Source organism: Anas platyrhynchos, chromosome 8, assembly GCF_047663525.1.
Source record: "Anas platyrhynchos isolate ZD024472 breed Pekin duck chromosome 8, IASCAAS_PekinDuck_T2T, whole genome shotgun sequence".
Classification (NCBI taxonomy): Eukaryota; Metazoa; Chordata; class Aves; order Anseriformes; family Anatidae; genus Anas; species Anas platyrhynchos.
Genome location: NC_092594.1, coordinates 15640101 through 15658014, shown reverse-complemented (window position 1 = coordinate 15658014; position 17914 = coordinate 15640101). Strand labels below are relative to the sequence as shown.

Sequence of the window (17914 nt, the reverse complement as noted above, 5' to 3'; positions counted from 1 at the left end):
GTGGGAGGACATGTATTCTCAAAGGTTTTTCTGAAAATTTTATTAATATAAAAGCTTCATCATCTTAATCACAAATGTATTGTCTTAAACCACAGGTAATAGTTACATACCCTCACAATAAATGACGCACTTTGCAACTGGAGGCAGAAATTTAGCAGCTGTCTCTTGCAATAAATTTTTAGAATAAAAGCTAACAGTGTGCAGAATAAAGGCTTTTAAACTGCTGCATCTCAAGTTACAGTCTAATTTGTAGGGGATTATGTTTAAACTGTTTGAACACTTATAAAAAGCAAAACAATGTCCAGAAATAAACACTATTTCGCTATTTCCAATAAATAAATCTGCAAAGGGCAGAACTAAAAGTCTAGGTAATTCACATAACGTTTTATTCCTTGCTTTGTAATGGAGAAAATGTAGTTGTACTGAAGGTGCAGTTGTTAAATGCGATATATTACTGTTACAAAAAACACACTGTTAAGATACATATTTTCTTGAACAGACAATGTATTCTAGATGTTCAAGGCCATCAGCATGTCCATCCTTTTTATGTTCACAGGGATCGTGTGGTGGCAGTATTCGTACAGGGTCCAGCTTGGCAGTTCAAAGGCTGGCCTTGGCTCTTGCCTGATGGATCACCTGTTGATATCTTTGCAAAAAGTAAGGTTTTTGTTGTTTAAGCATTTTAGGGTTTGTTATTCTGCTTTTAATTTTGTGGTGTTTATGCTCACGGTCAAGTACTGTTGGACTAGGTTGGTTGAAAGAACAGGGTCTTGGGTATTCACACAGATGGCAAAGATTAATGTGTCCTCTGCGACTCTTCTGTTCTGTCCTGTGGAAGCTCGTGGAAATCTTCTCAGAGCTGTTGTCTTTACCAGAGGTTCAGAAATAGCCGCTGTACCAGAAAGGAAATTTACTTTCCAAGCCTGTAAAACAGGCGAAAAGGCTATTTATATAACACTTTATAAACAACAGGTTTACAGGCTGTCTTCAGATTTCATGACTTGTTTGAAGAGAGGATTAATCACCCAGTATTTCACCAAGAGTTTTGCAAGCATGGTCTGGTGTTTGACAAAAACTTGGTAATAATGATGGTAATAAGATACAAATACTTCTAATGTACACGTTATATGTTTCCACTGTGTAGATTGGAACACTTTTTTTTGTTAGCAGAATTGTGCCAGCATGTTTTGGTGTACACAGAGCACTTCTCTTGCACTGTTCACTATTCTAAATGCAAAGTATGCAATAATATCTAAAGAAACTGCAAGCTTCTGTCCACTGTTGCTATTGCTTCATTGTGAAGCTGCCTTAGAAAATAGGCCTTTTTATAGCATCCAGTGTTTTCTGAGCTACAGATTTAAAAATAAATAAATAAATAAAATTCAGTCTGTCATTTTCCATTTAGTATACTGAGGAGATCAGGTTTTGCATTGTGTGCATATTTGGTATAGAAGTAGGACCCCAAAAGAATGCTAGTTTGGGATGCAGAGCGAGGAACAGTCAGAAGGCTAAGGATGCATCTGTGAACCAGAAAACAGAAGGAGTTGAATGAAGGATTGAACAGGTAGTAAGTGAAAGAGCCTTAAATTCGAAATAAAAAGCAACACAGGAGGGTTTAACAGAAGAGACTAATGAAAGAAGAAATAAAGAAAATGCGTAGGGGGAAACAGGATAGGAATTGTAATGATATATTTTGCTCTGCCAAAAAAATAAATCAAAAACCTAGCCTTAGGTGTTCAGACTGGAGATGTACAAATCCTTAGATTTTTAAAGTGAAAGAAAGGTACCTTTTCTTAATTGATTCATAAAGATATGTTGAAATGCACCCTTTATGTTTTAGAAAGGCATTCAGTTGTTTTAAAGCTAGCTACTTGGAAAATGTTTTCCTGATAGGAGTATCTCTAGTGCTTTTCCTAATGGCTTTATTCACTCCTCAAAATAAAAGCCATGTAAATTGGGAGTGCATGGGCAATGCCAGTCTAGCTATCACTTTGCCTATATTTATTGTCTTCGATAGCCTTTGTAAAGGCACTTTCTGGGATCTGCAACAATCCATTGTTTCATCTACAGCTTGCAGTTCCTTGTGTAAGTCACAGGGTCCATGGTGATTAACAAAGATTTAAAGCATATTACTGTCATTTTGGAAAACAGGAAGGTAGCTTACCGTAAAGAATTGGAGCTGAGTCTGTCAAACTGGTTTTATTTGTTCAATTGCTATGTCACACAGCATTTTCTTAGGTGAGTCTTTAGAATTGTTCTTGGTTTTCTTTCCGCCTGTTCTGAGTCTTTAATGTTCATGTAGCAAGCAAGCTTCTTATCTTTGTGTCTGCAAGTAAGCATTCCAGATGAAATTTTTGAGCGATGTCAAGTTAATGAACAAATATTTAATTTGGAATATCATTTAAAAAGTCTTTAAAATGCTAGAGTGTATCAGATTGCTTTAATTCTGATTTTTTTCAGGTTCAGAAATGGGTTGTTCTCAGCTTAATATCATTTAACCTTAACACAAAGGTTGTGTCGGTTGTTTTTTTGTAAATGCATAACTCTGATATGTCTCTATTTGCTTTCTCTAGGCTTATTTTAAAACAGGCAATGTTATCTGGCAGATAATATATATGCATTCATGGTTTTGTTTCACACTGCTTGTCCAGTAGTATTATAGGGAAACAGTAAAACTGCTGACTTCATGCACACTGAACAAACGTTTTTTTTGTTTTGCTTTTTTTTTAAAAAAAATTATTTTTTTATTCTGCTTTATTCCTTACTGGGAGATATTAAGGTAGACATCTTTTGGAGCACTTTTTGCTGAACCTTGGGATTCTGTTCTAATTCTAATGGGTTCCTACTAAATTTAGCATACTGTGTTCACTAGCAGGGATCAGGGAGTCTGTTCCCCAGTATTTTATAGATTACAATTCCTGATTATAGTACCAAATATTGTTTTAGCAGCTAACAGACAAGAGTTAGTTCCCCCAAATGTACTTTTTTTTCAGTGTTATATTTTGCTCCAGTTCATCGTGACTTATCCAAGAATATATAATGCATCAAATTGATTACCAGATAGGAATTGTACAAGAGTTAAGTACTTTACACTGGATTGTGTCAAAATTATGATCTGGCCAAGGAAGCAAGAAGAATCACAAGAAAGATTTAATAGTCATTTTGCTAATGCTTGGGGTTTGCATAATTCACATGAGGCAACGCTTCCCAAAAGGAAAGTAATAGCCAATAATTTACCATTATTAGCTGAGTAATAGATCAGAAGAAATTGGCAGTACTATTTCTCAGAATATTTTGTGTAGCATTTGGGGTTTATCTGCTATCTAGACTTCCTTCTCAGTCCCAGTAAAATGAATTGTTTTCTTTTTTTGGCGTTTTGTTTTGTTTCCGTTTTCAGGTTTTGGACAACTCAAAAATCTTCAGAAAGAATATCTTTGTTTTCCAAAGAAAACTCTCATGAGTTTACAACGAGTTTCTGCAGTTCCCTTGGAATGTCTGCAATAGGGGCCACCCTTTCACTTAGAGCTATAGTAGTATGAGCACTGGGGAGTGGTCACCAGCCACTGTATTGCGTTCAGTGCCCTTTATTGACTGGCTGACTTTCTTGAGAGATGGGCTTAATTTTATTCTCAGACTTTATTCTGAAAAAAGGGGAGATGCTCTTTGGCTAATAATTAAATACTGTGAAGTCATCTTGTTTGTGCACTAAACATCTTTCTGTTTCCTGTAGTTAAAGCTTTTCATCTCAAATATGATGAAGTACGCCTGGATCCAAATGTACAGAAATGGGATGTAACAGTGTTAGAACTAAGCTACCATAAAAGACACTTGGACAGGCCAGTATTTCTACGCTTCTGGGAAACTTTGGACAGGTACATTTCCTGTTAAAAATCCTTTCTGCTCATGCTTTTATGATGTTCAGTGGGAACTTAAAGTTACGGAAACAAGGCAATTGTATACAACTTAGACAGCTGAACAATGTTTTATATTGAAAATATTTGTTTAGACTTTCCCTGACCATGCAGTTAAACATATACAGGTATATTTTCAGTATAAACAAAGTAATAGTCATCTCCAAACTATAATGTGAGTGGATGTAAAGGAAGGGCAGTTACTGATAACCGAGTAGTACAGTGATTCCCCTACCTCTCTTTAGGCAGAAGGAAAAGAGTGAAGAACAACTTACATGGTGCATTCTTCCGCTGTTCCCCTAGCCCTTCTCTTGGACTACAGTTCTGAGCTTTAAGAGCTCTACTCTTTTTTCTGTCTGTACCTCACTAGATGACAGTCTAGCAAAGGTGAGAAACTACTTTAGGATAAAAGAGCTATAAAGTATAATCTTACTCTGATGCCTCTGAGTCCACAGCACCAGATAGAAGAGGAAGGTCAGAGAAGATGTGGCATATAATGAGTTTTGGTGCAGTCTTTCTTTCCTCTGAATCTTTGGAGCCTTCCAAGTACTTATTGCTGCCTTTCATGAGAAGCGAGGGATGCAGGAGCACCAGCAGAGCTCTGTGAAGAGCAGTGCTGCTTCTGACTTTGCTTTGCCATGGCTCATAACCCTCTCTGAAAGAAAAGTTAATTGTAATATCTTTTTCATGATTTAGAGGAGAAACTTGGTCATGAAGCAGCTGAAATATTGAGGGAAGAGAGAAGTCCATGCATTTAATGAATGTTTAATCTTTTCATGTTGATTGCACAGCAAACTGCTTGAATGATTGAGTGGACTTCAAAAAGAAAAGTCCAGTGGGAATTGTCTAAATGATTCTGAACATCAAACTTTCTATGCTTTTTTATTTAAGTCTCAGCTAAACTATATATCTGAATTCCCAGAATGAGCTGGAGTTATTTTTAGCAACAGTTTTCAAATGCTAGAATCCTTTTGATGCCCCGGATGATGTGAATTGTCTTCAAAGCAAACATTTTAGCTGACTGTCTTGCAGTGGGACAAATACTGTGCATAATAAAGCTTTATGGCTTATAAGACATCGCATCTCTTTAGCAACTCGCTAGTGCTCTAAGAATTCAGTTTTAACGAAGTCTGTGTTATTCCTGAGAGAAAAAATTCTATAAATACCAAAAATAGTAATTTTTGTTTTCTGTTCTTTTTATCTTTTAAGGTATATGGTAAAGCATAAATCTCACTTGAGGTTCTGAATCCTTCAGCTGCCATTTATTTCATGGAGTATGGATTAAGAACAATGAAAGAGGCTCCAGTTCGGAGACCAGAGCTCGCACTATGTAATATGTCAAGAACTTTACGAATGAAGAAGGGTCACAGTTTAAACTTTTTATAAAATCTGGTTTGGATGCTTCATGCTATGGCAGGTTGATACCTGTTGTTATTCAGAAGCAAAGGGGTTTTGCTTAAAACTATTTTTTTAATGTTGTTAGCCTTCTAGTCTGCAATCCAAATTGTACATTTTGATAGCAGCAGTTTCTTCTCTGTTTTGTTAAATTAGGCACATTTTTAAATAATGTGTTTTGTTCCTTATTAGAAAATAGATTGATCTCCACTGCAGGTTACAAATGTGTGTGTGCCTGTGCGCATGTGCGCACGTGTGTGTATATATATGTGTGTGTGTGTCTATATATATATATATGTATAAAAAAATTATAGACACACTAATGCACACATAGATGTTACCAAGGCTTTCTAAACCACTTAGCTTCTGAGCTTAGTTTTGGTTTTCTTTGCTTATTGTTTCACTTATTGAAAAGATTTTGTTGTGAATGATACTACATTTTAGTCGATAGGACTTGCAAACTGAGCAAAATGAAGATTGTTTTGGATAAATCAAAATGTCAACCTGTATATGTATATTCTGTCAGTCTTTGAAAAAGGGAAGATGAAAAATCTAGAATTTTTTTTGGATTTGTAATGTCCCAGTTTACTAAATCTTTAAACTTTATTACAAATACCTTCAGGTCATGGTAATTTTAAATCTCCATTCTCCAGAGTTCTCTTTATTTAAACTGAAAACGTTCCTATGTACATTCCCATCTATCAAAACACCTTCATATGAGTTTAAATGTTACCAGGATTAAACAATGAATAGAAAGGAAGAGAGTTTGGATTTTTTTTTCCTGAAACAGCCACCACAAGGATGGAATCATTTTAACTTCATTGCATTTGCACCTCTAATATCACCACTAATATTATTTTCCTGTGATGAAAGTAGCCCCGATTATGTTTGCAGAAGTTGTCGTTTTCTGATATGAGTGACTAATATGGTCTCCTAACAGTCCTGCATCAGAGTGGAAAATGAACTTACTTCAGTTACCAAAGAACAGATTTGCTTGAGCTACAGTATAACTGAGGCCAGAAGACCATGGTATTTGTATGGATTTATGGTATCTGTGTATCTATTTAATAACATTAAGTTGATGTTGCATACCAGTGGATGTAGAGAATGATTAAGTATTGTAACACCTGCATGGTTTTTTTCTGGGATAGAAAATACATGTTTATATTCCTGTTCTTGAAATCCAAAACCATGTTTTTTAATATACTTTACATTTAAGGTTTGACAAAAGTAAAATGTTCTACCTATTCTACTTTAGTTTTGCTTTTTATTTGATGTTACCTTCATTTTTAATAAAACCAGAAGGCACATCTCCTTCAGAGGTTTTTAAGATTTGTCTTAAATTTAAATGAGGACTATGAGGTCTGAAAGTGTTTTAATAATATCTTTCCATCCCTGCTGTATCAGGATTACTATCTTTAAATTTAGCCAATTATCTCAATGGAAATAAAAACAAACAAACAACAATGACACCAAAATTAGAAGTTGTCACTGGATTTTTGAACAGATTCTGCAAAGTGGCTGAGAAGAGCAAGCAAAACAGCTTGTTTAAAATATGCTCGAAAGTTCTGCGATTTGCATGGGCACTTCGGTCAGTACCAAGTGACTTTATCTTAACACCTAAGCTTTATTAAAAGAGTATCTCTGTCATATGAGTGAGCTAAAAACATTCTACATTTTGGTTTAACCTGTGCTATAGTTAGAAAAACTGGCTATCAACACCACAGAAAGTACCATAAGGAAGTTGCCAACTTAGGGTTTGTTACTGTTTAAATAGAGGGATATAACGTATGGCTTTTTTGACTCTGAAATGTTCCAATTAGAAATGTAATTTTTTTTCAGACTTTGTACTTTACAGTACTAAAGAAAAAAATTACAGTTTTAAAGAAACTTCTACAGTGGGCAGCAAATTTACAAACCGAACTTTGAAGAGAAGCATGCTTCATGTGCACTTGTGGTATAGAGTATTGGTCTTAAAACATGCAAGCTCCAGTTATATTTTCTCTGCCCTATATTTCACTTGCATTTTAAAAGCTTGTGTAATCCTGGGTCCAATATTATACAGAGAAGATGGCCTGATGTAAATGTAAATTTTTGTATATATTGGGAGTAAATCCTCAGAAACCAGTGAAGTTATAATGTGAAACTGGCAGAGGAGCAAAATCCATGGAATCTTTTTATCAACTGTGCCACTTTCTATGGATTGAGCACACACTTAACATCTTCATTTTTTTGTACTTGCAGGTGATTTACAACACAAGTTGTAAAGTGTATATTGTGAAGGAGATGGCACCTGATCATCTCTGATCATGTATCTCTTTGTCAGTCATAAACGTAGTGATGTTTATAAAATGAGCCATTCTGCAATCAGATTCCTGCTGACATTATTGGAAGTTTAATTAGGTTGTCAAAGAATAGCATTCCTGCTGCCTTCAGAAATATCTGCACATAGATTATGAAACTACTTGGACTTGAAAATTTAGCCTTACAGCAGCGTTTTGCAACACAGCTGGATTTTTAGACACATGTTACGCTTAATTTATCTACAAGTTAATGTAGAGTAATAAAGAAAACTGATACTAAGAACTGGAGAAGCTGCAGGATCAGACATCTGTTTTAGTGAGCTGTATTCTTATTGTTGAGCAAATTTGACACTGCTTAGAAGTGTATAAAGTGTGTAAATTGTACTCAATTAAAATGTATAACTAAAACTGAGCCACTTTACTGACTGTAGTTTCTTGAATGGTAGAATGATACTAGCATGCGAATCAAATTGGCTGTTTCTATTAAATATCTTAAGTGTCATAACTCCACACTGTTTCATAAGTACAAGATGAATGAGATGAAACACGATAAAACAAGATGAAAACTGTTTTGAAGTCTGTTCTTGGGCTCCTGTACTGTCAGCAGGTGATTATTTCTTTTGGTGGCAAGGTTATAGGGGCCAGTAGAGGTATCTGAAGTAATGATTTTATATTAGGAGCTAAAATACCTATGATTTATGCTCTTTGAACTTTCTGAATGTTATCCTAAACAAAAGCAACAAAGCAGGAATTTGTCATAAGGTAAAGTAGGACAACTGCTTTTTGAAATGGACTTGCATACCTGAATAAATTGCGGATCAGCATCCTCCATTGAATAGGCTCAGCTATTTAGTTATTACCTGGAAACTTTTGTAGCAAGATAGTTTCACAAATAGGCACTAAAGTCATTGCTAGAAATAGACAACTTAGAAAACTGTGCTGCAATGCTGTAAACCTTTTTATTTTTGAATGTAGAAGAAAATGTAGATAGCAGATTGTGTTAAGTTGCCCTTGATTGTAAGTTCAACTATGTGGTATTTGTCAGATAAGCCTTGTTCAGAACAGAAAATTTGTTTTTGGCTCTTGTTTGATATACAGGGTATAAAATATTACCATTCTCCACAGGGACCTACAAAAATAAGTTTTATTAGTACAGCTTTCATTCTTTTGCTGGTGAAATACGCACTTAGTTGCTAATTCTTGAAAACACTATACAGAAAAAAAAAAAAGCTGGTCAAAATTAATGGCTTAGTGATTTTAAAATTTAATGTCAGGAATGCATTTTAATTCAAAAGCCATAACTAATGCCAAGTACTTTATTAGAGCAATGAGTTCATGAAAAATTAAAATCCCTGCCTGAAGAAACTGTTGGCCAAGTAGGTTACAGTTCAGCTAATCTATGGAAAAATGTGTCACAAACTGGAATCTCTGAATGTCATATTCTGAGTTGTTCATTTGTTACTTAATTGTCTTGAAGAACTGTGGCAGCTTTGCTTTTATTTCCTGAACAGATATGTACTTCAATAGTGATTGTACAGTTTACCATCTTTGGTTATTTATGCATTCTTTTCACCTTAATCTGTTAACATGATATGATAACTCTGAGGCAGATATTGAAAATGGATCGCTTCAAATATGAAAATGCTTAAATGGAGCTCATGTACTTGACAACCATGAAGATGGTTTCCTGCTGGAACTAGGATCCAGTGAGTGACATGGAGTCAATTGTTCAGCTGTCATTGATGTCTGTAGATCATTCTTCTCCTGGTGTTGATGCTATCATAGAGTAAATTTGAGACTAATGATATTTAATCAAGCAAAATGCATTGGTAGGGTAGCACACAGCAATAGGCTGTGCCTTTGCACAGACTGATTTACTGCATTCATTTGTCTTTCCAGATTTTTTCTATATTTCTTTTATAAGAATGCTAATGCAAAGAACAATCTCAGATGTTTGAAACTTCAATGCAGAGACTAGTTCACATGTAAAACTGAAAAATATGAGGCGGTACATAAAATCTATAAGAAAAGTAGCATGGTTCTTGGTTTTTATTTGCATCTGTAAATTCTTTTGCTGTAGTTTGTTTTCATTTAAATTAAGAAAAACTCATTACTTGCTTCACAAGGTTTCTGCACGTGTCACTGAAATCAGAGTTGCAAACAAAATCTTTGAGTTGCTTTAAGGTTTGGTTAAAGAGTTGGTAAATTATAAACTCTGGCCTTTGTTAATGGGACCAGAATTTACCAGTGGTTTTGAAGGTTCAAGCTGAAATAAAATATTTTCAGAAACTGGGACAGCCACCACTCAATGAAAGGAGAAGACAAACTTCTCATAAGGTTAAACCAAACCTTTAAACTAACAAAACTGTCATAAACTCGTGCTTAGTGACTTTTTTTGATAAAATCTTAAGTTGTTGAGATGTCTTTCCACTTGACCTAATATTTAAGATCTGCACTGTATTGGTGACATTTTTAGACTTAATAGCTTGGTATCAGCTGAAGTCCAGCTTTTGAAAATTGTTAGCAAAAATGTCCTGCGGAGTTTCAAAGATGGGATGCTTTCTAAATGTAGGAGTCAATTTCTTCATGAAAGAAGAAGCAAAGGAAAGCATGTTTCTTTCAGCAATGCTCCACTGGTTTAAATGATAAATAACACTGCTGAAGATCCTGTGAATAACAGTGAGGCATTAGAGTGGAAGAACAGTTACTCCAGAACGTCATGTATAGCCGCTTTGAATCAAAGGTACTTTCAGCCATGAATCTACCTAAATTTGTTTAAATTCACTTGTTGCATCTTGTGTCAAACTTAGATTGCAGATTGCACTGCAGAGTGGAGGTCTTTTTGTTCTGTAATAAAACCTTTATGAAAGAGCCTCTATGTTTTATGCATGTTGGAAGTAATTAGTCTGGTTGCGGAGAAGTTGCTAAAAAGGGAATAATGAGATTAAAGATGCAAGAAAATACGTAGACAGAAAAGATTCCTAAAGAAAGATTTCCGCAACTGATTGTGCAGGCAGCATAATTCTGTGTGCAGTGGATTAATACCCTAAATTGCCTTCCCAGTAGTCTAATTTAACTTCATCTAATGGAGTAGTTCTGTAGATTCACTCCATCATATGAAAAAATCTCTCTTGAATTTGATTAATTTTACTTGTTGATCTCTTTGATTTATTTGGCTTTGGTCAGTACCTGGTCTGTTCATTTAGCTTCCCGTTCCCCCAGGTATCAAAGGAGTTAGGTGATCTTCGAAATACAAAACTTAAATGCACTTATTGTCTTTATTTGCATATATTTACATTCATGTTATTATTCTGCTGAGAAGTGTGCATCCCTCATGATGCATGCTGTAATTTTTACATGCTAGTTTTGTATTGCATCACAACTTAAGTACAGTGGTCTTTATATGTTGATTCTTTTTCTGGAACAAGTTTGACATTTGGGCGTACAACATGAGACAATCGATGTAGTAACAAAGCTACATAAGAAATTATGGCTAAGGAGATCTCAGTATTTAATATTGTAGCTCTCACTAATCTTATTTATACAGTTTGATTCAGACTAAAGGAAGCTGTGCTCTCTTGCCATTCCCAAAAGTAAGAAATAGCCTTTGAGAATTTCAGCACAGCAAAATCTGTGGGGAGAAAAAAAAAAAAAAAAAGCTAAATGCATTGAATATGTCAGGGACTTATTCTTTTCATAAACGTCACAGAGGTACCTTCAAACACAATCTCGCCTTCTGCAGAGTCCGCAAGTCAAAATGGTGCTAAATTTGCCATCACTAGACCGGTCATTCTTTGTGCATCGTGTCATACAACATATTTTTAAATGTTTCTTCTTTTATATTCTGGAATCATGGTTTATACTACTAGTTCTGGGATGAATGCCTTCAGATACAATGTTATCAGTCACAATAGGAAGGACCCTGGGGCAAATATCTTGTAATTTTTAGCTCCTTAAGTGTACACTGTCTCTTGCAACGGGATATAATGACCATTGCAGGTGGTAGTGCATCTGGGAAGAGATACATTACAGAAAAATGGAAAAACGGGGGAAATTATGGTCAGTGCTTAACTGGAGGTAGGGGGCAGAATAATTCAAAAGCATATTAAGTAATATGCTGCTAACCCTGTAAACTATCATTGACCATATTCTATCCATGTCAAGCACTTTTTTATGATTATAAAACATTAGACAAAGTTTATATTTGGAATACAGAGATGTCTGGCTTTCTTTAATGCAGCTCTTAATGTTCCATACCACACTTAGCAATGCAGCATATGGCATTGTCTGCAGACTGAAAGACTCCTTAAAAACCAGCAATAACCTTGAAGCTTTTAGCAACAAGACAGAGAAATGGAGGTTCTGCTGTGTTGTAAAATGATGATAAGGTGAGGAGGTTCAGGAACATCAAAAGAGCCATATTGCTACAGTTGCTCCAGGCAACTATGATTTAGCTGAGCTTAACTTTTTGTTTATTTTGCTGAATTTTTAGGCTCTGGAGGTTACAGAAAGTGATAGGTGCTTTCTCTATTAACTGAAATGTCATAGGTCTATATGGGAAACTTCAGGTTGAAATTTCCATGCTGAAAAATGGTAAAAACTTCTTTTGCATGTCATTTCCTTTATTAGAATGTGCAACTGAAACAATTTTGATGAAAGAATTGTCTGATTCAGCTAACTACTGCATGTTTCTCCTTGGGTAAGCTAGCCAACAATGCAACACCCTAATTTAGGTCATGGGGTAAATGTAAACTGACATAGTTTGTTACTGGAGTATGTAGCTAATGAAAGCCGTTTGTCTGCTATTGGAAATTGATCACCGTGTAAGAAGAAAGAAGGTATCCAAGTTTAATAAATAAATAAATAAATGAATCTGAAAGTTAACACCTGTGTGGGAAAAACAGCTGTTTGCACACATTCATTTTGCAATTATTTTGTAAAGTATTGATTTTGAGTTGGATTATTTTCTATCTTTAACGTTTCTAGGAATTCATTGCTTCTTCCCAATGACACTAGTGCTTGATAACCTCTGTCTTCCTGTGAAGGTAGCAAGTCCAAACATCATGTCATATATATATGCCTAGAAGGCAAAAATTCAGTCTTCCTGCTGGAGAGTGTGAAAAATTGCTATTGACTTAGGCTTCTAAATGGATGCCTGGTACGCTGTAGGAGAAATGCTGTGCTATTAACTTTTACCTTCCTGTTAAACCTCTTAACTTCAATTATATGAAATAGTGTGTGTGTCTTTCAACAGAATAATAAATCTGATTTAGTGAAGTTGTGGGATAAAAAGCAAACCCTAATGTCATTGTGTCATGGAGAGTTAATAAGATTTATCTATAATTTTCCATAGATGCCTTTTTAACTGTTATGCTCACAAAATAGTGTGCAAAAAGAAAATTATTTACTCCAGATCAAGTATTTGAAGTGTTAAATTTGTCTAACTAAAATAGATATGGAAATTCTAAACAGTATGCAACGATAGGAAAAGATCTGTAGACACTCATATCACTATGAGTATAAATATGCTCATTAAAACTGCCACGCCTTGGCACTTTTAATTTGGACTACCTCTAGTCTGAGAACAGTCTGGTGAGCTCATAGAGTTCCTGTTACAGTTCAGTTTCATTCAAGAGGAATGTGGATCATGCTTTCCAAACCTGGTCTGTGATGAGGAAGTGCAAGCAAACTAAGCGGGTAATGGCCGGGTTTTCTGTCAGAATATGTTCCTCTTCGAAACTGCGACATGGATGTAGAAGCTTGTTCCAGATTCTGCATAAAATGGCTGACAGGGAGCAACGTTCTTGTTTTGTTGCTGTTTGTGTGTGTGTGTGTTGGTTTTCTATGAAACATAAATTAGGTTCTCACTACAGGACTTTGTAATCATTCCAGATAAGTGAGAGGCTTGGTAGTCTTAGCCTAAAACTTGCGTACATCTGTAGTCTACATCTTGACTCTGATCGTGCTGTGGTGGTGGCGGCGCTTTGTGGGTAATGTAAGCACTGTTAACTGGCCATTTGGGGAGCTTCTCTGTTATGCAAAACATTCTTTAAAATGGACGTTGTATTTATACAGATTGCAAACATTGCATTCTGTTTTCAGGGATACACATGTATTCTATTCAATGTTTTTTCTGAAAAGGGTGCTGTTTATTACATTTTTTTTCCTTTTATATTGTTGGTTTCTTCTCTTTTTACTCAACTCTCAATGTTACTTATTTCATCACTGGAAGAGAAATTAATATTTTCTTTGAAGGCTCAGGGATGATCCGCTCTGCCTTCTGGCATATAGAAATTATGTGTCTTCTCTACAGACACCATGTTCACAAGGATGTGTGGTGACAGGACAAGAGGCAAGGGACGGGTTGCTTCAGGAGAAATTAGGCAAAACCAAACTTATTAGAGCAATTCAATGTAAGACTGGGTTGCCCACGGAAGTGGTAGAAGTGTTTCCTGACTAGAAGTGCTTAATATTTGGTTTAACTGGGCCCTGGATAACCTCATTATGGATAAGGCTCCGCTGGTGTTTACCAGGAGGTTGGACCAGGGGATCTCTGAGGAGCTGGAACTTTCCATGGGGCCTGCTGGGGGAGGCGGTGCCTCATGCCTGGCCTGGGCCTGGCCCTCAGGGCTCCACTCCCCTCAGAGCAGGACGCTGCCTCACCCCCCTGCTCTCCCCCATCACAGACCATCAGCTCCACTGCCCTGCAGCAATTTTAACAAAACTGAAGTTTTCCCATCTCCCCTGACTGCCGTGGCGGTGGGGTAGCTGGCCAGGGGAGCAGGAGGCACCTGGGCGAAGAGGACAGCGGTAAGTTCTGGCTGGGTTTTGTCTCCTCAGGTTAATCGGTCAGTTTCTGCTTACTGGAAGATGGTGGCATTTAAATGTTGTTCTGATTAATCTTCTACTAACAGCCAGGAAGATTTTCCTATGTAAATATTAACAATCATGTTTATTTGCTGGTAGTTTTCCTTGCCAGTTACTAGCTTCAGTTAATTCACGTCTTGATGTGTGAAGCACTTGTACGAGTCCAAATTTTCAGATCCGAATTGAGTAAATTACTTGCTGTGTTACAAAATACGATGTCTTCAAATATTAACTATGATTTTTTTCCTTTCATTATCAAGAGAACCACAGTGTATTTAATGGATTTAACATAAATATAAATATTTTGAGAAGAATCAGTGTTTCTAGTCCTGTCTAAATGAATGTTTCTGTAAACCTCCCTTCAAATCACGGTGGAATATTTTTATATGTGGGAATGAAAACCATACCTAAAGCTAAAAATTAAAAAACAGCTATTTATAGAGTTTTTATGCATTATTTGCAGAGTTACCAGGATGATTTAGAAAAATAACTTCCAGTGTAATTAGCCCTCATTTATTTTCATGATCCTTACATCTGAAACATATCAAAAGCAACTTGCTAATGGCCTAAAATCATGATTTGTTATAGAAATGGTGGAGTTGAACCAAGCATTACTGCAAATTGTTGTGCTACTTGACATAGTTGTGGAGATAGAAGTGCCCTTCCCCGAGCAATTTATTTATATTCACAGGAAAAATAATTTTGCCACATGACCAGCAGGCTGTTGGGGCACAGAACTGAAGGAAATTTAAGTTTTTAACTTAGTCTAGATTCATGCTGAATACACAACTATGCAATACTTTAACATGTATTTTGTTATATACCATATCTATATTTTACTATATTATATTGAATAATATACTTTGGAAAAAAAAAAGGCATGTGGTGGGAGAATAAAGTTAGTCGTTGATTAGTTTTGAATCCAGAGAACTGAGGTGAAAATAGAGATTGGAGGAGAAAACGTGATAATCTTCTAGCTCTTTTTCTTCTTCCAATCACCCCTATACAACCCATTTATATCAACTCGATCTGAAATAGCATTGTTTTTAAAATAGACCTACAAACTGCAGAGATCTGTTGGTGTGGAAACCTGCATACACGTGTGTTGTGGACATGTGGACCTCAGCATAGCATTGATCATGCTGGTGGGGTGGCATAGACAACACTGTTACGATCTGTGGCTCTTTCACCAAGCTCCTGGCTTTTCTGGCAACTCAGTGTAGTGGAAATGGGGTGGCCCTGTTTCCATAGCTGCCTGGACAATTCAACTTGCACAGGGGATAGTGTAGAAGGAGCAGGTCTTCTGAAATCCTTGGCTATGACCCTTTGCTCAATTTCATAGCTTTTCTTTTTGGTTTCATGCTGCTCCCCATGTTGGCGAAGTTCTTTTGTTTACCTCCCAACCAGTTTTAAGACCTGACATGTTTCTGTACAGTTCAGGTATTCATTGAGATGGTGAGCTGCCTGCAGTGTTCCTTCCTAGCTTCTGTTCAGAGCACGAGATGTTTCTTTTCATGGTGGTAGGACTTGTCCAGAGATGAAGGTCCAAATCTCTTTCTGCGGGTGCATCTGTCCTGGTATGGGAAGCTTATTCACAGAAAGCTTGTGGCAGCAATCAAGGGAGTGCAGGGCATTTCAGACTCTGACTTTCAGGTGAAATCCGAACAAATTGGCCTGAAATCTTTTCCTCTGTCAGAAAGCTGAGTTCTGAGATGTGCACAGTCAGGCCCATCTGCCAGCCGTTCATCTTCTTGATCTCCTAACCTCCTAGCCACCGGTGAATGAGTTGGTCTAGGCTTTTGCTTTATAAGTGGGAGATTCTGGTATCCTGAGGAAACTGGTTTATTGTTGGATTTTTTTTCCAGGTTATTCTGAGAGAGTTCTGTTTTTCTGGTAGCAACAAGGTAATATATTTCTTGTAATCCCAAACCTGACGGTCAGTAGTCTGCTTGTTATCTTCCTAGATTAATGTAGGGTAAGTGCCTTCTTCCTCTCTAGCTGAAGCAAGACAGGAAGGTGTTTTTGAGGGTGACAGATGATTAGTTCTGGACTAATTAGATTTAGAGATCTCAAATTTCTCCCTCGTATGCTGAGTGAAATGTAACAGATCTTTTTTGCCTATCATCCTATCAATTTCAGGAGGCAGCTGTTTTTCTTACCCTGTGTGTTTTTTTTTTTTTTTTTTAACAGTTTCACAAAACGTTAGCACTAAACATATGTCTACATACATTGTCTTGTGCGGGAACTCAGTGTGAGTGTACTTGTTGGGTCTTAACAACCGGTAACTTACCTTCCCGTTGCACACTTCATTTATATAGTATCTTTCCCCATATCCATCACCTCTAAGAGGGTATTAGAGGAGATTTAAGTGCTTCTGGTGAAATGTTTTCATACAGATTTTTTTCTAAATGCTTTGGTGCTGCTCTGCTTTTCTTGATTCTTCTGGAATTTAGTTTGCCTTCTTTCCCACGCAGTACGGCTTAGATACTCCCTTCTTCATGCAGGGGAGGTCATGAAGGCTTTCTCTTACAGACAGTTGTCTGAAAGAATTATTTCTGTGTTGCTAACTGAGAAATCCAAAACTGTGGGCAAGTCACAAGCCTGTTCTAGGTGCCCAGCAGATTTTGCTGACCTGCAATAAGCTTGGTAAATGGAACCTTTTCTTGTCTTTGTGGTGCATTCCCTCTGAACTCAGGCAAGGTCAGGAACTTCCCATTCCTAACATTCCTAAAAGGACAAAGCCAAGGTTTTTATGAGGCTTTCTGTTACAGTTGAGCCACCAAGAACTGATTCAGTGCTTGGCAGAGCAGCCTTTCAACTGTTGCTTGTATGACGGACAGTAAGATGCCTTGTCAGATAAATCTGAGGGTGCAGGATGCTTGCTTGCAATGATCCATAGCATAACTGGATATGGGAACTATTGCTTAGTCAATAGAAAAATTCCAAGCAGCTGCTTATTAGAGTCTGAAGCTCTTCTTGAGATGGAATAATGAGTTTTAGAGATGAGTTAGATGTAGGAATTATGCTGTGAAATTCTCTGATATGTTCTGTGGGAAGCTGAGCAATCATCAGTCTCTTGTAGCCTTAAAATGGAGGGAGTTTTGGAGTGGTTTGCTTTACTGTACAGGGAAAAAAAGATTTGCTTTACTGTACAGGAAAATACAATCTGTTCTGTCACAAGAACGTAATTTGCTATCAAAGTAGTCTGAAAAAAGCAAAAGCAGAGCATATGAAACATTTACATAATCAGGTTTATTTGGACAATGTTAGAAGGAAATTTAATAGAACAAACTCATACATGTTAAAAATAACAATTACTGAAAATGTCATGCCCCTGAAAGATGTTGAACCGGTTCCAGAGTTCGCTCATTTGATTAAGACAATCTGTTCTCTTTACAGGGAAATGCAATGGATCAAAATGAAGATAGGAATTCCTCT

The 17914-nt window shown here is 36.5% G+C and overlaps 1 protein-coding gene across 1 annotated transcript in view; it reads left to right on the top strand.

Moving 5' to 3' along the window:
• The window catches only part of CDC73 (cell division cycle 73), a 100438-nt gene extending 90796 nt beyond the window's left edge, over positions 1-9642 (top strand). The window contains exons 15-17 of the mRNA XM_027463262.3: positions 557-657; positions 3731-3872; positions 5121-9642. Coding sequence (XP_027319063.1) covers positions 557-657; positions 3731-3872; positions 5121-5157 — 280 coding nt within the window. The 3' untranslated portion in view covers positions 5158-9642. The remainder of the gene's footprint in view (positions 1-556; positions 658-3730; positions 3873-5120) is intronic.
• The last annotated feature ends 8272 nt before the right edge of the window (positions 9643-17914 follow it).